A 20,600-nucleotide genomic window follows, 5' to 3' on the forward strand; every position below is an offset into this window, starting at 1 on the left:
ACTTCAAATGATGCCTTGACTTGTCTGTTCTTATTTGAATATATTTTTTCTTGTAATTTTTAGTCTTATGTATACCATAGTCCAAATATTTCTTTCGATTCAGAACCTTTCAGAATATTTTCCCAGAAATTAAAGAGCCCATTTTTATTTAAGATTTAAATTTTCTTGTAAAACAAACACAAAAACTAGCAGCTTGAAGTGTTCTCTAGAAGTCCGTGAAACAGTGATATAATCGTCCCGCCTGCTTTTGAAGAAAAGGATTCTTTACTTGCCTTTGAATTTTATTTCATCCTTACTTAAATGCTGATGAGGGTGAGAAATACATACATTATAACAACACTGGATACAACAGACAGCTCAAATCACCACTACTCATTTGGGCTAAATTTGGTCCAAATATAGGATCTTGATCTCAAGTAGACTAAACCTAGGGATTCCCTGTGCTATCAACAGGTTATTCCCAGTGTAGATGATTTTGTAAAACTATTTTGGGTTCAAGATATAGGTTTATTCTTTGGGAAACTTGGTTGTCCTAATTCAGAATTAGAGGGATGTTCTCAAAAATCTTTTCATAGTAGACCCTAACATTATTAGTGGCCTAGGCCCTGGGAGTTCTTGTAGTCCTCAGATAAGAGATGATCCAGAAGGGTGCAAAACCTTCCCTTACCAGAGCTCCTCACACCTCCTGCCTTCCTTTCTCCCTGCATACCCAGATCTGGAGCACAGCTGTGAAGATGTAATATAAGCAACATGGAAATTTTCACCAGTTACCTCATAAGATCTTAAGAGGGGCTTGCTTTGAGACTTAGAACTTTGAATTTTCAAATTAAGCTTGAAGTCTGTCAGCATGTTCTTACTCAAAAGTGATAGGGGCGCCTGGGTGGCGCAGTCGGTTAAGCGTCCGACTTCAGCCAGGTCACGATCTCGCGGTCCGTGAGTTCGAGCCCCGCGTCAGGCTCTGGGCTGATGGCTCGGAGCCTGGAGCCTGTTTCCGATTCTGTGTCTCCCTCTCTCTCTGCCCCTCCCCCGTTCATGCTCTGTCTCTCTCTGTCCCAAAAATAAATTAAAAACGTTGAAAAAAAAATTTAAAAAAAAAAAAAAAAAAAAAGTGATAAACATAAGGTGACCTTAAAACTGTTCATTCTTTTCCCCTTCATTGGTGAAATTTCAGGATAAATAATTTAGTTACAATAAGAATCCATCAAAGTTTCTATGAATTAGTTTTTAGTCTGGATAAGAAGACAAAAGGTAAAATCATTTCTATTCTAACCCAGCATTTTGGGGTGACACATGAGTTTCATGAAGAGATCATACCTAGAGGTTGCCTTAAGAAAGTATGTGTTTGAGGAGCATCTGGGTGGCTCCATCGATTAGCATCCGACTTAAGCTCCAGTCATGATCTCGCGGTTCGTGAGTTCGAGCCCCACGTCAGGCTCTGTAGTGACAGCTCGGAGCCTGGAGCCTCCTTCAGATTCTGTGCCTCCCTCTCTCTCTGCCCCTCCCTCACTCGTGCTTTCTCTCTCTCTCAAAATATAAATAAACATTTACATTTCTCTCTCTCTCAAAAATAAATAAACATTAAAAAAATAATTTAAAAAAAAGAAAGTACGTGTTTGAGAGGGTCCAGAGATATGTGCCAGCTTCTACGTAGTCACTTAATAATCAGTAATCCCTCTTCTGTTTTGAACCTTCACATTCTAAAGCAATAAACAAAGGTAAACGAATGTGTAGAAGATTTAAGAAATACCAACAAATCTAAAAATAGATCTGGTTTGCTCTTTAGAAAGAAAGGAAGGAAAGAAGAAAGGACGATTAAAGTTGAATTTTTAGTAAAAAAATATTTCATGATGTTTTAAATCATCAATTTCACAGTCACAAAGATACCAAAACATATTACTGTAATTTAAGAAAATCTAAAAAGAAAAAAATTCAGGCATAAAATCAGAACAGTAGTAATGAGTATGACCTTGTTAATGAATGTATTAAGAAATATATTATTCAACATCAGAAAGCATATTTACCTTTGCAGAAAAATGCAACAGGAATAGCCTAAAACAGCACAGTCTAACAATTTCCATTAGTTCATTTTTCAATGTCAAATCAGTTTTGCAAAACTAATAGTCCACCTGTCATTGTTCCACATTAACTATTTTGGACAATCTGGAGGATTCTCTATGTAAAGTAGTGAATAGTCACAATTATAGGGTATTTAAAAGAAATGCAGTTTTATTACTTTACAGAAATACAGTAATAGTAATCCTAAGTTCTAACAATGTATCCTTGATTTAATGAATAAAGAAGAGTCATTTTAATCAGCATTTGATTATTTTCATGCAAATGGAAGCTATTGTAATGCTTGAAAGTAGTTCTAAGTTTGTTAAACATTTCCCACTAAAATTTTATTTATATTATCCCTTTGCTTAGCTAACTATAAAACAAAGCCAAATGCCTTTTCTGCCCTGTTGAATTTGCAGAGACCAAAGTGGCAGATCCTAATTTTGTAAGGTTTTATTATGTACACTGTGAGCCTGTGATGACATTTTATTGGTATTTCAGTTTATTAATTCAGATACGCAGACTTTATACAAGATATTGATTGTCTAAAGAAATAAAGTCCCATAGGAAGATTGTCTTTATCAGATTTATTCATCTACATTTTACAAATGAAAATGATTATAGTTTATAGTTTCTGAAAGGGAATAAATCTGTAGCACTATTTGTAGAACTATGATATTTATGTTTCCATATATTAGGAAAGAATGCTTTCCTACATAACTGCAAATATTTTAGGAAATCGTGGTCCTCTTTTATTTAGAGCATACACCTTCTTGATTCAATTCATCAACAGTTGTTTTTCCTTTCCTGCCTCCAGTGTCCTGACCACTAGACAGACAAATGGGCAGAACAGTTAGCTTACCCCAGATGCATCATAGAGTCGTAAGCTGCTGTAAAATAAGGACTTTATTTTACGGTGTTAGGCAATTACAAAATGCAACAATTAAGGTATTGTGACTTAATTTGATTGAAAATTATAAGATATAAAGAAATGCCTAGAGAGGGGTGCCTTGGGGGCTCGGTCAGTCAACTGTCCCACTCTTGATTTCGGCTTAGGTCATGATCTCACGGTTCATGGGATCATGTGCTGATAGCACAGAACCTCCTTGGTATTCTGTCTCTCTCTGTCTCTCTTCTTCTCTCCCCCCCTCCCTCTCTCTGCATCTCCCCACCCCCCTTCACGTTCTCTCTCTTTCTCTCTCTCTCTCAAAATAAATAAATAAACATTTTAAAAAATAAAATAAATATATAAAGGAATGCCTAGTGAAAGAATTTGAGGAGGGGAGCTGAATTGGTGCCATCAAGGACTCATGTAGAAGTTGAACTAAATTGTAAAGAATAGCTGGGACGTAGGCATTCTAAATCAACATTTGTTTTTCAATTATTTGTTAAAAAATCATTGTAAAAATAGTATTAATCACAGTTTGAAAAGTAGGGGTAAAGGGGAAAATCAATCTATTGACCCTACCCCTCCTCCTGATATTCTGGTATATTTCTTCCAGTCTTAACCTCTGTATTTGTCTTTTAACATGGTGTTGATTATAGTCCATGTACTATTTTATATCTTTTTTTTCCTACCTAACTTTATTTTAGAAGCATTTTCCCTGGTGGCTCATAGGCTTCCTAACTATCATTTTAATAGATACTTAATATTCTATGATGTGAATGAACCTTGATTTATTTAGCTGTTCCTCTATTTTTGATCATTTATTTCCATTTTATATTATCATAAGTAATATTTTGATTTGCGTTTTTGTATACAAGCTTTCTACATAGTTTAGATTAGATCCCTTTTTCACTTCTCACACGTAGTATAGGTGGTCCGTGAATTTTTTTTTGACTTTTGTCTTCAGAACAGTACCAGTTTATAATATCACCAGCAACCTAGGACAGGTCCTATTTCATCATATCCTCCACAGTATTTGGTATTTTCATTTTTAAATAAGAACTTCAAATGTGATTTTAATAGGTCAAAAATGGCACAGCTTTGTGTAATTTTCTGTACCTGTTTTACTAATGATATTTTCTCATGTATATATTCTCTATTCATATGCTTGGGCATTCTACATCATTTTTAATGTTTATTTTTATTATTTTTTTCTTTCCAGAGAGAGACAGAGTGTGAGTGGGGGAAGGGCAGAGAGAGGGAGACACAGAATCCAAGGCAGACTCCAGGCTCAGAGCTGTCAGCACAGAGCCAGATGTGGGGCTTGAACTTGTGAACCACCAGATCATGACCTGAGCTGAAGTCGATACTTAACCGACTGAGCCACCCAGGAGCCCCTTTTTTATTTTTTTAATGTTTATTTTTATTTATTTATTTGTTTGTTTATTTATTTATTTTTTGAGAGAGTGAGTGAGCGAGCGAGCGAGCATGAGTGGGGGAAGGGCAGAGAGAGGGAGTTGGGCATTGTACATCTTATATACCAAGTGATTTGTGTATGCTGTCTTAAATATCAATAGCTCCTTCTGCCTGGTCTTCAGTGTTTTATTTTTATGATCAGTAATCGAGTTTAAAGCATTTTGCTTCTTTTGCTTTCTCATGTTTAGGAAATAGCACCAATTGGAATAGAGTTCACTAAGTGAAAAATTTGAGAGAAATAAAGGGTTTTTTTTGTTTTGTTTTGGTTAGTTTGATTTTGTTTTGAAACTTCCACTTGGATAAGTAACTCACCCAGCAAATACTTACTGTTAGCTGGACCTACAGTGGTGGCACAGACAGAGGTCTTACAAACTAGCGGGAAAGACATGTCAGTGAACATGGGATTCCAACAGTGTGAGAAGAACTGTAAGAGAAGATTTGGGGGACGGCCAGGGTGGCACACTTAGCTGGACGAGGATGAGAAAAGACTTCTGCCACTGTCTTATCTCCTGAGCCTTTCCCTTGTCCACCTGATAATGTCCACATTAGAACACCCCAGAGATGTACCTTACATTATGGAATCACTTCCTAGCTTGCTTCCTGTTTTTGTTTTTGTTTTTTCCCTTCTGTAAACAGTATTACAACAAACATCTTCATATGAGAATTGTAGTGCACATGTTGGATTATTTTCTCAGGGTACGTTCCTAAAAGTGACATCATTGGATTATGGTATATGACTATTTGGGGAATTATAGATACACAGTATTGAATGGTCTTCCAGAACATGTTTATTTCTATATAGAGTATACGAGAGTTAGTTTTCATTACACTCTTGTTGACATTATTATATTTTTTAATGGATAAATGTGATAAACGAATATGGTATCTTCCTGTTCTTTTAGTTTCCATATCAATTATCAGTAAGATCAGACATATTTCATGTATTTATTAGCTCTTTTCTTTTCCTTTCTGAGAGATTTATGCCTGTACTACACCCCCCCTTTTTTTAAATTCGGGATGTTTGCTTGTTCTTCTATGTATATTAATGATTTTAACTCAGGAATTGACTTTTTACCTTTGTCTTAATGTTTTCTCTCCTTTTTTGTGTATTTGTTGTTTTCCCTTACACTGATTTCTAAATATCCCTACTATTTTAAAATTGTAGTGATCTCAAGATTTAATAAATTTTAAAAAAGATGATGCTGGAGTTGATATTTAAATTTTCCCTTCCCACTTTCTTCTTCTGGAAAGCCTAGAAAATTTAAATTTTGTGATATTCTGACTTAGAAATGTTATCAAGGATGTTTTAATTTTGAGAAAGACCTCTCAGCATAAATGTGCATATTTACTTGTTTAATGTTTTTTTTCTTTTTTTTTCCCCCCTCCCCTCCCACTTCTTCCCCCATGCCTTTACTGCTTAGGTACGAAGCTCTCTTTCCATTAGTATTGTCATGCTTAATGTTTGTCTGGATACAGGTGGAACAAGAAACCCTGCAGCAACGTGGTATTTCCTGCAAACAGAAGGTAGCTGGGCAGAATCGTTGTTGCATTTATTTGAGAATAAATATTGTCTGTTTTAGAAGGAAGTCGCAGTGTTAGTCCATCAAAAATTTTAATGACTGTCCTTTAAGGCAGTCATAATTAATTTAGTAATAAAAATGAAACAATTCGTTTGTCAGAAAAATTTTCACTTCTAACAGAAAAGCATGATTTCATTGTTTTATAGGCATTAAACAGGTGGGGCTGAGGGATTATTTGTGAATCACTGATGTACAAAAACATCAATGTAGATGAAGGAGTAGAGGGGAAACAATGTTCTTGATCTTATTTTCTTCTGTTTTCCTATCTAATTTTTCTTTCCCTCAATTTATTTTAGTCACAAGAATATTCAGCATTGTCACAAGTCAGTTCATGAATTTGATCAGAAGGTGCCATTTGTGTTTTCTGTGTTGTTTTTCTCTTTCTAGTGGTCCTATCCCAAATTGTTTATTCTGCTGCCTTAGTGATCGTGGCCTCAGTCCAAATCTTAAGCTGTTTATTCACCACAGTATACTTTGAATTGGCTGAAAGCCAGCTAAATTTTAAGGACACATTTATCATGCTGAGCTATACAGTGAAATTGATGTCTCTTGCCTTTATTTTAGAACTGGAGGTAATTTATAAGAAATTGGTGACAGAATATTTACACTTTTACTGAGGTCAGATAAAAAGAATATTGCAGAAAAACACCTTCGTAGTTGGTCCATTGATCCATCCATAACTGGTTCCAGTTGAGTTTACAGAAAGTAATTGATAATTTAGAATAATGAATTTCAATAATGAAGGAACTTTATTGAAGTATATTAAATGATTACTGTTTTTTAACTTTCAGCCCTGGAATATTAAAACAGTACATGAAAAGCAGTTTTGATCAGATTCAAATAAATGGTCAGACTGTCCTTAATAGTAAATATTAAATATTTTAATATTAAGTGGATATTAAATTTAAAAGTAGCATTTTTGTGTCATTTTTTAAGTTCTGTTTTTTAATGGAAGAGATTTTTTTAATATAAAGGAGTATTAAAGTATAAAGCATTAAATTTCTATTAAATTTACTAGAAAATTACATGGAAAGTGGAGGAAGGGGAAGATCTCCCTTTAAACTCCCCCATGAGTTTTTATTTTTACAGAGAGAGGGGGATTAAGCAAGAGTGCATCCACATTGTTGGACTTGAGTGACTTTCTATTTTACCAAAAGTAGAAATATTTTATATTTTATAGAGAGAAAATAATTTTTCTACAAATGGAATTAACAGAATAACAAAGAAACAGAGAAATATTTGATTTGATCATGCTTTTTCATATCATGCCATATTTGGGTTTTAGAAGGTCAGGACCCTGAAGAATCAGGACGTCAAAAAAGGAAGAATTACATAGGGATTGAAAGTGAACCATTTACATGGGATAAGGAAAAACTCACGTCTCCCGTTTATTATACATTCGGCAGTAGTACAGCTCCATTCAGCATATTGTTAGCAACGTAGTCTGCCTTTTGGCAGATTTTATTAAGGTGTAATTAAGCTACAGGAACAGCTTTATTTTGTTTGCTCTGGTCAGTACAGGATAACTTTCTAGCTCTTGTAACTTAGACTGGAAGGTTGCCTTTGAGGGTAGAAGTAAGCGAACCGTTCTTGTGTGTTCGTATATTTCCAATTGTCTCCCAGGTCACCAGTGTCCGGTTCACCTGCAGTACTGATATAACCCAGTTCCGACAGCTCTATCTGGATGACGTCCGGAGGGCCTTTTTCCTTGTATCCTTTGTTTGGGCTTTGGCTTTAAGGCGCTGCCACCTCCCATTTAGTGGGGTAAGAAGGTGTTTTCCCCTTTTCACTTAATAGTGGTATCACCTGGGAGGGGTTAGCCCCATCAACTGTAATTTTCTTCATATGGCTCGTGTTTTTAAAAAATGGTGAAACTGTAGAAAAGCACACAGAATGATACTAAAAACAAATGTATATGTGTGTATTCCCGCCATCCAAGATATCAACAAGTAATATTTTGTCACATATGTCACACATTTAAAAAAAAAACGAAAACATTACAGCTAAAGCTTAAGTTTTTATTTTATTTTATTTTATTTTTAATTCCCAACTCCACTCTAATTTCCCTCGTCCAGAAGAATCCACTATTATGAGTTTGGTTTGTATCTTTTTATGTGTGTATTTTGTACTATACTCATGTTATGTAATATCTTCCTCCCAAAGTTTTTGGAGCACATCCGAGGCAACATTGTGTGAAAGTTATTAGTGGTAGAAGTCTAAAGGACAATATGGGGGAATAAAATCTCACTTTGGGAAGGCTGGCTGACCAGCTGCAATAAGTTCACAGGGAGGTATTTCCTTTGAACCTACCGTGGTGTTCTCCCTCTCTCTGCCTCTTGCTTCTGCCCTCCGTTTTGCTCTCTGTCTTTGCAGGCTCCTTCCACTCACCCTATACTAATGAACACTCCTTCCCCTGAACCCTTCGTCTCCCTAAAGTATAATTGTATCTTGTCTTTTCTGTTTACTCCCAAGCTTCTTGGAAGAAAATTCCATAGTTGCTGCTACCATTTCCTCCCCATTTATGTACTATAGCCTTAAGCTTAGAACGCTCAGAGCAGTGCCTGGCACGTAGTAGCTGTGTGAAGATCTGTCGGATGTCCCTGCTGAGACTGTATCCTCACTGGGTCTGCAGGGGCTCCCTGACCGCACACTCTGGTCTTGAGTTTTACTTGACCACTCTGTAACATTCAACTCTGTTCACTTCTCTTTTTCTTTTTCCTTGACTTTCAGGACACGAGCCAGGTTTTCTTCGTAGCTTTTACATCAGCTCTATTCTCCTGCACTAAAACTTACTCTTCCTTTGTCTGATTTTGAGTGATGTTCTTCTCCAAGCTCTACGCTTAACTTTCTCCTCTTCCTGTGCCTGGATAATGTCACCCTCTCCTATAGCTTTGACTGACGCCTCCACGCAGACAACTCTGAGATTTACTTCTCTGACCTTGACCTCTCCTGACCTCATGAGCCATATGTCCAGTATTCTGCGGGGCATCATCAAATATATGTCTGAAACTAACAACGGCCCACCCTTCTCCAAAGTCTCTCTCTGGCGGGCCTCATCTCACTGAATGGCATCACCATACTCCCAACCACCCAGGCCATCAAACTTGTTGTCATATTTAACTATTCCTTGTCCAGTTCTGAAGTCCCACTGTCTGCCCTCATTCTCCATCTCCACTCCCAGTGCACCAGCTCGGACCTTCCTTGCCCCTAACATGAGCTACTAAATAACTTCTCAATTGTATCTCCTACCTATATTTATTTGTCTCCCTGATTTGAATATCTCACTGTCATTGGTGTTTCTTATTTGTATCACCCACCTAAAATGTTTGTGGGCTTGTCATTGTCTCCACAGTAAAGTTGAAGGCTTTTTATTAATATGCCACTAATCTATTAGTTAATTAGTATGCCACTAATCTTGCTTTCCTTTCACTGTATCCTTCAATAAACTCTAAGCTTCTGTCATACCTGTTAATATTTCTTGACTATGTCTTTTATTTCCCCACCGTTTACCTTAAAATGCTTCTCATGTACTTCTATATATTGTCATAATCTTAGTTACCATGTGAGCACTTTGAGACTATTTTACTCGTATTTATATGCTTAGTGCCTAGCTCTGCTTCTGACTCATTCTAGACAATAAATATTGGTTGGTCAGTTGATTGGCTGAGTGAATAGATCCATGAATACATTTGAATCTCAAGTCACCAACTCGAATGCCACTTTTTCACTGAAAGTTGTCATAATTCATACATCCTCTTCAGTGTTTCTTTACCACTTTTGTGTATGTGTCTGTAATAATATAGTAGCTAACATTTATGGAGTCCTTTCAGTGGACCAGGCAGTATTTAAGTACTTTTCTAGCAGTTAGTTCTTAGATACCAATAGGATTAATACTTTTTATTACTGCATTAAAACAGATGTTACGTTTAAGAAGTGTCAAAAAGATGTCTAGCATTTTCTCATGTCTCATTCTCTGTTGAGTTATTATAGAACATGGTATCTTATTTCCTTCCGAGCCTTCCACAGAACCTGGCATGTTTCACATGTGGTGGGCACACGGTGAGAGTATATGAACTAAAACAGGATTTCACCTAAAGATGCGTGTCACATGCACTGGGTCCATGTCCTCCTTTTGAAAAAACCATCAGTGGCCAACTACAGATACAACACTCCAACTTGCTTCTGTTAGAGAATTGGAAAATGCCCTCCCAAAGGTGCTAGTGACAAGTGAGGATAACCTCACATGCCTCCTGTTTTTAGCACATTGCCTCTTCAGCCTGGTTCCTTCAAAATTCATTTGCGAGGACATGTAATGGAACATTCGCTTATGACAATTTATGACCAAGTGTACAGGTTAAAAATCAAGTTACCTTCCTGGTAGAATAAGCATATCTTTTCTAAATGAAGGAGAAATTTGTATGAATTCCGACTTGTTTTGGCATTTCCTTAACTCTGTTTAGGTTTTCTTCTTAGTGACAGCATTTTTTGGAACTGGGAACATAGCTTCTGTTAACAGGTAATTAAAAAAAATTTTTTTTAATGTTTATTTATTTTTCAAAGAGAGACAGAGTGTGAGTGGAGGAGGGGCAGAGAGGGAGAGACAGAATCCGAAGCAGGCTCCTGGCCCTGAGCTATCAGCACAGAGGGGCTCGATGCGGGGCTCGAACTCACGCACCGTGAGATCATGACCTGAGCCGAGGTCGGACACTTAACCGCCTGAGCCACCCAGGCGCCCTGTTAACAGGTAATTTTAAATGAAAACAGCATATTTATAATAAAAAATAATACAAGTTAGATTTCTATTCTGTACCATACTTTTTATCCCGAAGGATATATTTTGGAGATTGGTGTGCATCGGCACATGCATATCTACTTCATCTGAGTGGCTTCCTAATATTCTTGATACGATGTAAGCTTGTGTTTTAGTAGGAGTAGCTTTCAGAAAGGTAGTTGAAACATCCTTTTTAGTAGAACATTCTTTTAAAGTTACGATGTGAATTCTAAAATCTTTTTTCTTTATGTTGGTTCCTTAGCTTTGATCTTGCCTCTGTCTATTGCTTTCTGACCGTGTTTAGTCCTTTTATGATGGGAGCCCTGATGATGTGGAAGGTTAGTTTTCTTATTTTCTTATTATATTAAGATACTGATTAAGATTATCAATTCATTGTGACATTAAGATAGATTATGTAACACATTACATGACCTTAAGATTATGAAGTCATTCTGACAGAGTGAGATCGCATAGAAAGAAGATACCTTCCCAGACAATGCTGTATGGGGGGTAGGGCCCTTTAGCTTTTACTCCAAAATATAGCTAACCTTTTTGCCTTATGCTTAAGCCCATTTAACTTCCAGAAAGTACAGATTCTCTGTAAATCCTGGGAAGTCCCAGCACAGATGATTAAAGCCTGTGGGGAAGTACAGTGCAAATCAAAGCCGCAGTGCTCCCAAAGATTCTCTATGTTCCCCACAAGACTGCCAGCATGTTATAATCTGTCCTCATAATCCATGTACCTAGAATTGATTGATTCACTCACCAGGTACGTCACTGAGTGCTTACATTTACAGTAATGCAGTGGGCACCAGCTGGATGACATGGCACCAAGATCATGACAGACTCCTCAGCTCTGGAGGTTCAGACTCCTGTGGAATGTAATTCATGTTCTTTCCTTTCTTCTGCAGGGTCACTCTGCTTGTCTTATTCCCTCTACCACAGTGCCTGGCACATTTTACGTAGTTAGTATATATCTGCCTAAAATCTGATTACCTTCTGTTCAGATCACAAAAGTAACCATTGTTAAAAGTATGTGTCTCTTAATTAGATTAATATCCCTTTTTTTTTGTTATTGCATTGATACAAATGTGATCCTAAGAAATATCAAAAAGATATTTTTCTCATGTCCCATTTTCTACTGAGCTATTGTAAAACATGTTATTTCTTTAACTTTCAATTACAGTTTTTTTCAATTTTTTTAAAACATTTTTATTTATTTTTGAGAGAGAGAGAGAGAGAGAGAGAGAGACAGAGTATGAATGGAGGAGGGGCAGAGAGAGAGGGAGACACAGAATCGGAAGCAGGCTCCAGGCTCCGAACTGTCAGCACAGAGCCCGATACGGTACTCGAACCCACCAACCGTGAGATCATGACCTGAGCGGAAGTTGGACGCTCAACTGGCTGAGCCACGTAGGCACCCTCAATTACATTTTTTAATGGTAGTTGCTCTTTTCTTAGTCTATTGAAGAGTATTGGCCTTTCATTAAAAATAAGAAAAAAGTGGGGCACCTGGGTGGCTCAGTTGGTTAAGTGGCTGACTATTGATCTCAGCTCAGGTTATGATTCCAGCGTCATGGGATGGAGCCCTGCATCAGGCTCTGTGCTGACAGTGTGGAGCCTGTTTGGGATTCTCTCTTTCCCTCTCTCTGCCCCTCCCCTGCTCAAACTCTCTCTCAAAAAAAAGAAAATAATAATTAAAAAATAAAAAAGTAAAGAAGGGGCTTTGTCAGTTGAGCTTCTGACTCTTGAGTTCGGCCCAGGTAATGACCCCAGGGTCGTGGGATCGAGCTCCTTGTCAGGCTCCATGAGTATGGAACCTGCTGAAGATTCTCTCTCTCTCTATCTCTCTCCCCTCCCTCACCCCTCCCCCAATCTCCTGAGTGCTCTCTCTCTCTCTCAAAAAACAAAAAAAACAAAAAAAACAAAAAAAAACAAACTTCCTTTAAAAAAAAAACAAAGAAAAACAAAAGTTTAAATTAAAATACTAGATCTTTACACTCCAGCCACATTCAGAGCTGTACTGACATAATGCACTGGATGGCTTTTTTGACTGATGTGGCCAGAAGGGAAGGTCCTGCCAAACTGTATTTTATTTCACTCGCAACAATCTTATCCAGTCTTGAACATCATTTCTTTTCATTAGCTTCTCTCTCCTTTCTTTTTATTATATATCAAGTGCGCGCGCGCGCGTGTGTGTGTGTGTGTGTGTGTATACACATACTTAATTGGTTACTGGAAAGCAGTATCTCAAAATATTAACGGTGTTAGCTCTGGATTATGGATTTTCAATCAGTATAAATTGTATTATAACTTCCTCAATATTTTAATAAATATTTTACAGTGAGTCTAAGTTGTTTAATCAGAAATAAAGTTGTATTAAGATAAATGAATAAAAAGCAATGGCAGAACAGCTAAATCATGTATATAGAGTTAAAGTATCAAGTGACCAGATGGGTTCAGGGATCTGTGAATCAAATTATCAAGCTCTCTAATTTATTTGATTTGGGGCATTCTGTGCCTCTCATACTCTCTTGGAATCATTTGAACAGGGTCATTAATTACTATAATGACGTAAATCAAAAATTTATATTAGGCTTTATTTGGAATGAGTGTTGATATTTGTTATCTTTTTATACTACATATGCTACTGATGTTGATTTTTAAATCTATTTCATCACTATTCTGTATATCATTGATCTCATGGTTTTCAGAGTTTGCTCTTTACTAACGTAGATAAAATTTGTTTGAGAGGTTAAATTACTGCTATAAGCAGAAAAAGCATTTATTTTTAAGTTTTTCAAATTCTTCAACTACCCATGGCATGGTTTGTTGTCCTTTTAAACAGATTTTAATCCCCTTCGTTCTTGTGATGTGTGCTTTTGAAGCAGTTCAGTTAACTACGCAGTTATCATCAAAAAGGTAAGGTGAATATTTAAGAAGCATTGGATTTGTCCATGTTGAGGCAGTCAGAGTAAACGTGATTACTAAGATGCTGTAAAATGGTTGTTTATTATAAAAATGGGGAAAAAATGTTGTACCCTTGTAGCCAGAGTTCAGCTGTCATTAGAGAAAATTAGTTGATTAGAGCCTCTAGCAGACAAATATGCTTTCTCAACAATAAAATGTTATTAGAATATTATCCAAGCTAGCAAAGAGCTTCCCTAGAAAACAGTAAAACGTAAATGTTAAATTATAGTTAATGACTTGTTTATCATAGATATAACTGTGCTTACAAAACACAAGGCATATCATTCTCTTCTTTTGGGTTATTTCTTAAATATGTATGAGACAAATGTGTAACATTATTTCATTTTACATGGCTTTAAATGAACTGTTCTGCATGTCAATAATTTGCATAGTTTCTTAGTCTTGTTTTCTACACATTTGACAAGTGGAATGGGAATTATTCCTTCTAAGTTTTGAGAAATTTCTGAGCAGTCAGTCTTACGCAATCAAGACTCTGGAAGAGAAGCTGTCAACTCAACTATTTGCTTTTTTTAACCAATAAAATTGCCTCATCAGCATGGGACTGATCAGGCTCTTTGAAAGACACTTGAGATAAATATGAAGCTTCTTAGCAGTTATTCTTGAATCAAACTGGCATATTCAATGCTGAAAGAAATAACTAATATTAGCATAAATTTGCATACTCTTTTTGATGAGTTTAAGCCAGAACTGAGTTTAGCATATTCTTATGCATCTGCTGTAATAGTAATAATTTTACAAGATTTTCTTCCACCGTTTAAAAATAGTAGCAATTTCTTCCAGTTTAATTTAGTATTTTTACAGCATATTTACATGAATTTAACATTGAAAACATACCTTGTCAATATCACATAAAAATAGTTAGATGCAATAAAAAAAAACCTGGCAAATGACATGCACTTCTTGCATCTCTGTGAGCAGATACATGTTTGTTGGCAGGGATTTTAATGTGGAACAAGGAAGAGCTGGTGTCGTGTGGAATGAGAAGTGGAGGGTGTGTACGTGTGTAGTAACTGTGTCCTGAGACTGGCACAACAAAAGACTAACTATCAAGGTAGAGAACAGAGGCCAAGGAGACAAAGTCAAGACTTCAGAAATGTCTTCTCTGTTGAATTCTAAAGCTTTACAAGTCACTTGCATTTCCCCCTCAATGTCACAGTGACCCCTCAGATTTAATATGCCACAGGCTGAGCCCGGCAATTCCTTTTCTGCCCGGTGAGAACCAGCTCCTCACCTTGTCTTCTTTATCTGATTCATCACACAAGCCCAAGTCCGTCGCTCCCTGCCTGCCACTTGCTAAAGTAGCCACTTGCTAAATATCACTGATAGCATCTCTCCTTTTTATCCTCATTTTCAATCTCAGCGTTTATGTTGCTAAGCATCTTCTTACAACACAATTTTTGAAAGCCTAGGGGTTAAGGTGGAGGCAGAATTTATACTAATGACTGGCTTGTTACAGACATAATGCCAGGGATGGGTTCAGTATAACAAACCCGTGAGATGATTCTAACTGCTTTTCTTTTAACTCATTGCTTAAGTTAGTCTTAAACAAAGGTGAAGTAGAAAAGCTGTGTTCATATTATTTTATTTTTCATGACTTTAAAATTAATTTATCGGGGCACCTAGGTGGCTCAGTCGGTTGGGCCTCCGACTTCGACTCAGGTCATGATCTCGGTGTTCATCAGTTCGAGCCCCGCGTCGGCTCTGTGCTGACAGCTCGGAGCCTGGAGCCTGCTTCGCATTCTGTCTCTCTCTCTCTCTCTTTCTCTCTCTCTCTCTGCCCCTCCCCCCTCTCAAAAATAAAACATAAAAACATTAAAAAAAATTAACTTATCCATTTTCTCAGCCTTGATAACTGGCTTCATCTCAGAAGACTTGTGTATTTTGGGTAGAGGTCATTAAAAGGAAGTATCCAGGCATGAAGATTACTTAATGGTTGATCCATTAAGGATGCTTTTGAAAACAACAAAAAAAGATGTTTTTGGTTTTAAAAAATGAAAATCTAAGCAATAGTAGCTGAAATAGGGAATTATGTGTCTCACATAACATGGGGTGCAGAGGTTGGCAGTCCAGAGCTGGTGTGATATCATCAGCAACCCTGCCTTTTTGCTTTTCCATTCTTAGAGTTTGGCCTTTCTCCTCATACCTCCATGCATCATATCTACCATCCAGGTAGGAAGAAGGACCATTAGGGGACGAGGCAAAGAGATGTGTCAGCTGGTTCTCCCCTCCCATCAGGGAAGCAGTGTCTTTCCCAAATGACCCATCCAACGTATTTCAGAGTATGTCTGAATGAGCAGAACTCCAAGGGGCACGTGTTCCTTCTAACCTGGAAGGTGGTTAGAGAGAAAGAAGTTGTGGCTTGGAGTGAGTGTTGGAAACAGACAACCCAAAGTGTCTTTCACAGCTGATGAGGATATTTTCAGGCCCGTCTATTTCACAGCATGAGGTGACGTGGAATTTGAAGACCTTCCTCACCTTCATCATGCATCAAAGCATAAGAGAGTACTGGACAGCAGTGGAGAATGAGAAGAGTTTTAGAATTACAGAAGGATTCAACAACCAACCCAATAATGAGACCTAAAAGGGATAATTTTCAGTTCTATATTTGAGTACATACTCAACTATACAAGAGAGCCATGGCTAAACAGTAGTGATTGAAAAAGAATGTGTGTGTGTGGGGGGGGGGGGGGGGCCTAAATTGTGATCCAGCAGCCAAAAAGCTAGTTTCTCATGCCCTGCACTAATTGAAATGAATGTAAGATGTTTTGAAACTATCACTTTGAATATTCTGTTTTGTTCTGTTAGATGTTTTGATCTTCAGGATGTATGCTCCCGTATTTAGGAATCCAAATTTGAATCAGAATTACACCAATATCGAATCACTTTTATTGGAAGAGCACTTTCCAGGAGAAATTCTATTAAGCCAGCTTAATTTTTTAATTAATTTTATATGAGGTAATTTTAAGTTACTTCCAAATGTTTTCATTTTGATTTTTAATTTATTGAAATTATTTTTATTGAGGTCAATTTTTAAAATTTTGGTTCCTTTATCTAATTTTTATCTATCGTAAAGTCTATGAATTTTTAGCTCATGCTGGTGTGATTTTTTTTTTTTTTTTTTGTAATGGTTATTATCTCCAGCAGGTCTAATGTACCTAGGTCAGATTATAGACCTGGCTTTTGTCAAGAAGGTTTGCTTCCTCCATCATTGCTTTGTCAGTTACAGATTTTACCCTGAGTGGTTTTAGCTTTCTACAGTGTTATCTGGTGTTGTTTCCACCGCATCTGATTTTTTCTGGGTCAAATTTTGTAGTGTTCTCTGGACCCAAAAGGAAGAAGTTAAGTCAGTCTTGTATCTAAAAGAGATGTCACAACGTGTAGTAGTAGCCATTTTCAATTTTCTTTTACGCCGATTGCTTCTACCGTTCATTTAGCACGTGATGTTTTCAATTTCCGTTACGTTCCAGCCACTGTTCTAGCTGCTGGTAATACACTGGTGAATAGGGCTTACCATCTACTCAGTGAGACAAATAATAAATAAAACGTTTGCCATAAAATGTCAGGTTGTGTTAAATGTCAGGAAGAAAAATAGATTGGAGAGACATTTAAGCAGAGACAGGAATAAACACAGAATGAACCATGAAACCGTATGAAGAAAGAGCACTTTCAGGTAGAGAGGGTGTGGAGCACGCAGAGGGCCTGAGGTGAGACCATGTATTGGAAGGACAGCACCAGGGCCAGGCGTAAGTGGAGGGGGCTAGCAGGAGAACTGGAGGAAGTAAAGCTGGAGAGGTAGGCAGGGACCAGATCATATGAGGCCATTTAGGCCAAAGTTTGGACTTGCAAAATTTTCCTAGTTGTGGCAAGAAGCCACTGGAAGGCTCAAAGGCTCCTTTGTCTGTTGCATGGATAACAACTTGGGGACAAGAGTCAAAGCAGGGAGATCAGTTAAGAGACCATTAGAGATGAGCGATCATAGTGTGTCAGTGGAGGTGGTAAGAGGGAACATTCATTATCATTTGTATAAAAACCCAGTAGCATGTATTTGTTTCCTGAATCGGGGGGTATTCATGGGACAGACTCATAGGATCTAGGTGCTGAGTAGTGGGAAAACATCTTAGAGATAAAACACCCAAACTCATCTGCTTTTAATGGAAATGTTACATCCAGGACAGGAAAATAATAATCCCATCCTCCTGTCACAGTTTGATCACCATAGGTATCGAACACTCTGTTACTTTTATGCCTTCTTGTCTGAACACTATATGAATAAAGCAAGGTGAACAAAGGACACATTCAGGGAAAATGGTAAGCGTGCTGAAGTTTTCTGAGAGGAGATAGTGCCTTGGGGAGACATTGTGCATCGTGGCTGGGGAGCAGAGGCCCTGAGGCCAGACGCGCTGTGCTGAAAGTCGGCCCTCTCACTAGCTGTGTGACTTGGGCAACTTCTCTGTTCCTCAGTCTCCACAGAATAGTTCAAAATTTGCTCTGGAAAAGGTTTTTCCTTGTTGTTAATTAAGTCTTAGATCAGACATCATACTGTCCGATGTACTTTTCTTAGTCAGCTGCCCTCCCCTCAAATTCCTAGGTAATTTAGGTAACTCATATGGTGATGAACTGTTTCTTATTTTTCTGTCTCACACCCTGTTGTGGGCTCAGTTGTACACCACCCCCCCCCCCCCCAGCCCACCAGAGACATATGTTGAATGGGACTATATTTGAAATAGGACCTTTAAAGAAATAATTAAGATAAAATGAGGTCATATGAGTGGGCCCTAATCCAATACAACCAGTGTCCTTATAAGAAGAGGAGATCAGGACACAGACACAAACAGAGGAGAGACTGTGTGAACACAGAGGGAGAACATGGCCATCCCCAGGCCAAGGAAAGAGGCCTCAGAAGGAGGGCAGCCATGTTGACACCTTGATCTCAAACTTAGCCTCCAGAACTACAAGAGAACACATCGCTGGTGTTGAAGCCGCCCGTCTGTGGTACTTTGTTATGGCAGCTTCAGCAAACTAATGCACACCCTATGAACTCTGTAAGGGCAGAGATCATATCTTTCACCGTGTCCTTAATTGTATCTAAAGTTTTGTTACAAGGAGTAAGAAAGAAATCAGTAGTAGTAGGCAGGCAGGCACTGTATTAGATACTTGACATGTATTACTTGACTTAATTTTCCCAACAGTACTATGAAGTAGCGGTTACCCTGCCCATTCTATAGATAGGGAAACCGAGGCTAAGAAGATAATAAGTCTTCATACCATCAGGTGTGTTTTACTTTAAAAAGGGTTGCAGAACATCATCTGTGTCCCACAGTAAAACATGGTTTTAGAAAAACATTTAAAAATATCAAACAAAACTTCAAAAAATATATTTAAAAGTCTGTTGCATTTTTTTTTTTTTTTTACATTTTTTTCACTTTAGAGAGAGAGAGAGTGCAAGTGGGGGAGAGGGGCAGAGGAAGAGAAAGAGAATCATAAGCAGGCTCCATACTCTGAGTGGGAGCCTAACGCGGGCTCGATCCCTCAACCTCAGGATCATGACCTGAGCTAAAATCAAGAGTCGACCGTTCAGCTGACTGAGCCACCCAGGCACCCCAAATCTGTTGCATTTAAATTGCCTTTATTTTTTAATTCTTGTTCCCGAAGAACTACAGCCATACGGTAGAATTTTTGTTTCACGGATTTTGATTCAAAGAAGGAAAGCAGTTTGAAATAATTGGGGCTGTGTAAATTGGGGTAGATTCTGTAACTGGAACCATTAAAGCCCATGCTTTCATCGAGATTACTACTTTCAGAATTGATACTTTGGACAGAAGGTTGTACTGAATGACCTTTGCGCTCTCCACAAACTCTTAGTTTAACATACTTCTTGTATGTCTGTTACATCAGACTTGCTTTGAATGGTAACAGCACTTCACTTAGGATAAGTGTGACTTGTGCTACATATCTATGTATGTGAACTATTGAGTTACATTTCTATATTTCAGACCTATAGTTAGAAAAACAATTATGTCTTAAAAAGAAGTCAAGGATTATTTTAGACTAGGAGCACTGATTTTAGACTAGTTGAAATGGAATTGTGTAATGAAATTCAATAATTGATCACATGAGTTTGCCTGGGAGCAAAGACTTTTTTAGAACATTAAATTTATAAATGAGATGAGAGAAATCTGCAGCTTTCTTGCACCTCTGTAGTGTATATAGAAATTTAAAATTCTATGAACACTTTCCATTGTTGTTTTCTATTTGGACTTATGAGAAAAGCACCAGTTGATTTTAGGATTTGCATTTTCTCCCTTTTATTATCTAATTGCTGTGATACCTTAATGCGGAGGGAAATTTGTCCATTTCTTCAACTAAAAAAGCTAAGATTCTGTATTACCCATGAGCATTAAATTTTTCATTGCCTTGTTAAGGAAATCAAGTAGGCATGCTGTGATTTTTTTTTTAAGCCTTGACCAAAATCTTACATCTTACATAAAAATTAACTCAAAATGAACCACAGATTCAGACTTTTAGGAAAAGCATCAAAGAAAAATCTTTGAGATTTGGCCTAGGAAGAGAGTTAGGCTTGACACCAAAACCATGGTCCATAGAAGGAATAATTGATAAGTTGGACTTGATGAAAATTAAAAGCTTTTGCTCTGCAAAAGAGAAGACCCTGTTAACAGAATGAAAAGACAAGCCCATACTGGCAGAGCATAGTTACAAACAGTCCTTGGTATCTGACCAAGGACTACTATCTGGAATATGTAAAGAACTCTCAAAACTCAACAGTACACACCAGACAATTTAATGACAAAATGAACAGAAGACCTGAGAGCATATACAGATG

The 20,600-nt window shown here is 37.5% G+C and overlaps 1 protein-coding gene across 9 annotated transcripts in view; it reads left to right on the forward strand.

The window, feature by feature from the left end:
• PIGN (phosphatidylinositol glycan anchor biosynthesis class N) overlaps positions 1 to 20,600 on the forward strand; it is a 105,186-nt gene that overhangs the window by 72,619 nt on the left and 11,967 nt on the right. For 8 of the 9 annotated variants that reach the window (XM_058691896.1, XM_058691901.1, XM_058691902.1 and 5 more), the window contains 5 exons: positions 5,839 to 5,941; positions 7,621 to 7,707; positions 10,458 to 10,513; positions 11,031 to 11,106; positions 13,617 to 13,690. In XM_058691896.1, coding sequence (XP_058547879.1) covers positions 5,839 to 5,941; positions 7,621 to 7,707; positions 10,458 to 10,513; positions 11,031 to 11,106; positions 13,617 to 13,690 — 396 coding nt within the window. The other variant, XM_058691904.1, reaches the window with a different exon arrangement.

The sequence above is a fragment of the Neofelis nebulosa genome, chromosome 11 (genome assembly GCF_028018385.1).
Source record: "Neofelis nebulosa isolate mNeoNeb1 chromosome 11, mNeoNeb1.pri, whole genome shotgun sequence".
NCBI lineage: Eukaryota > Metazoa > Chordata > Mammalia > Carnivora > Felidae > Neofelis > Neofelis nebulosa.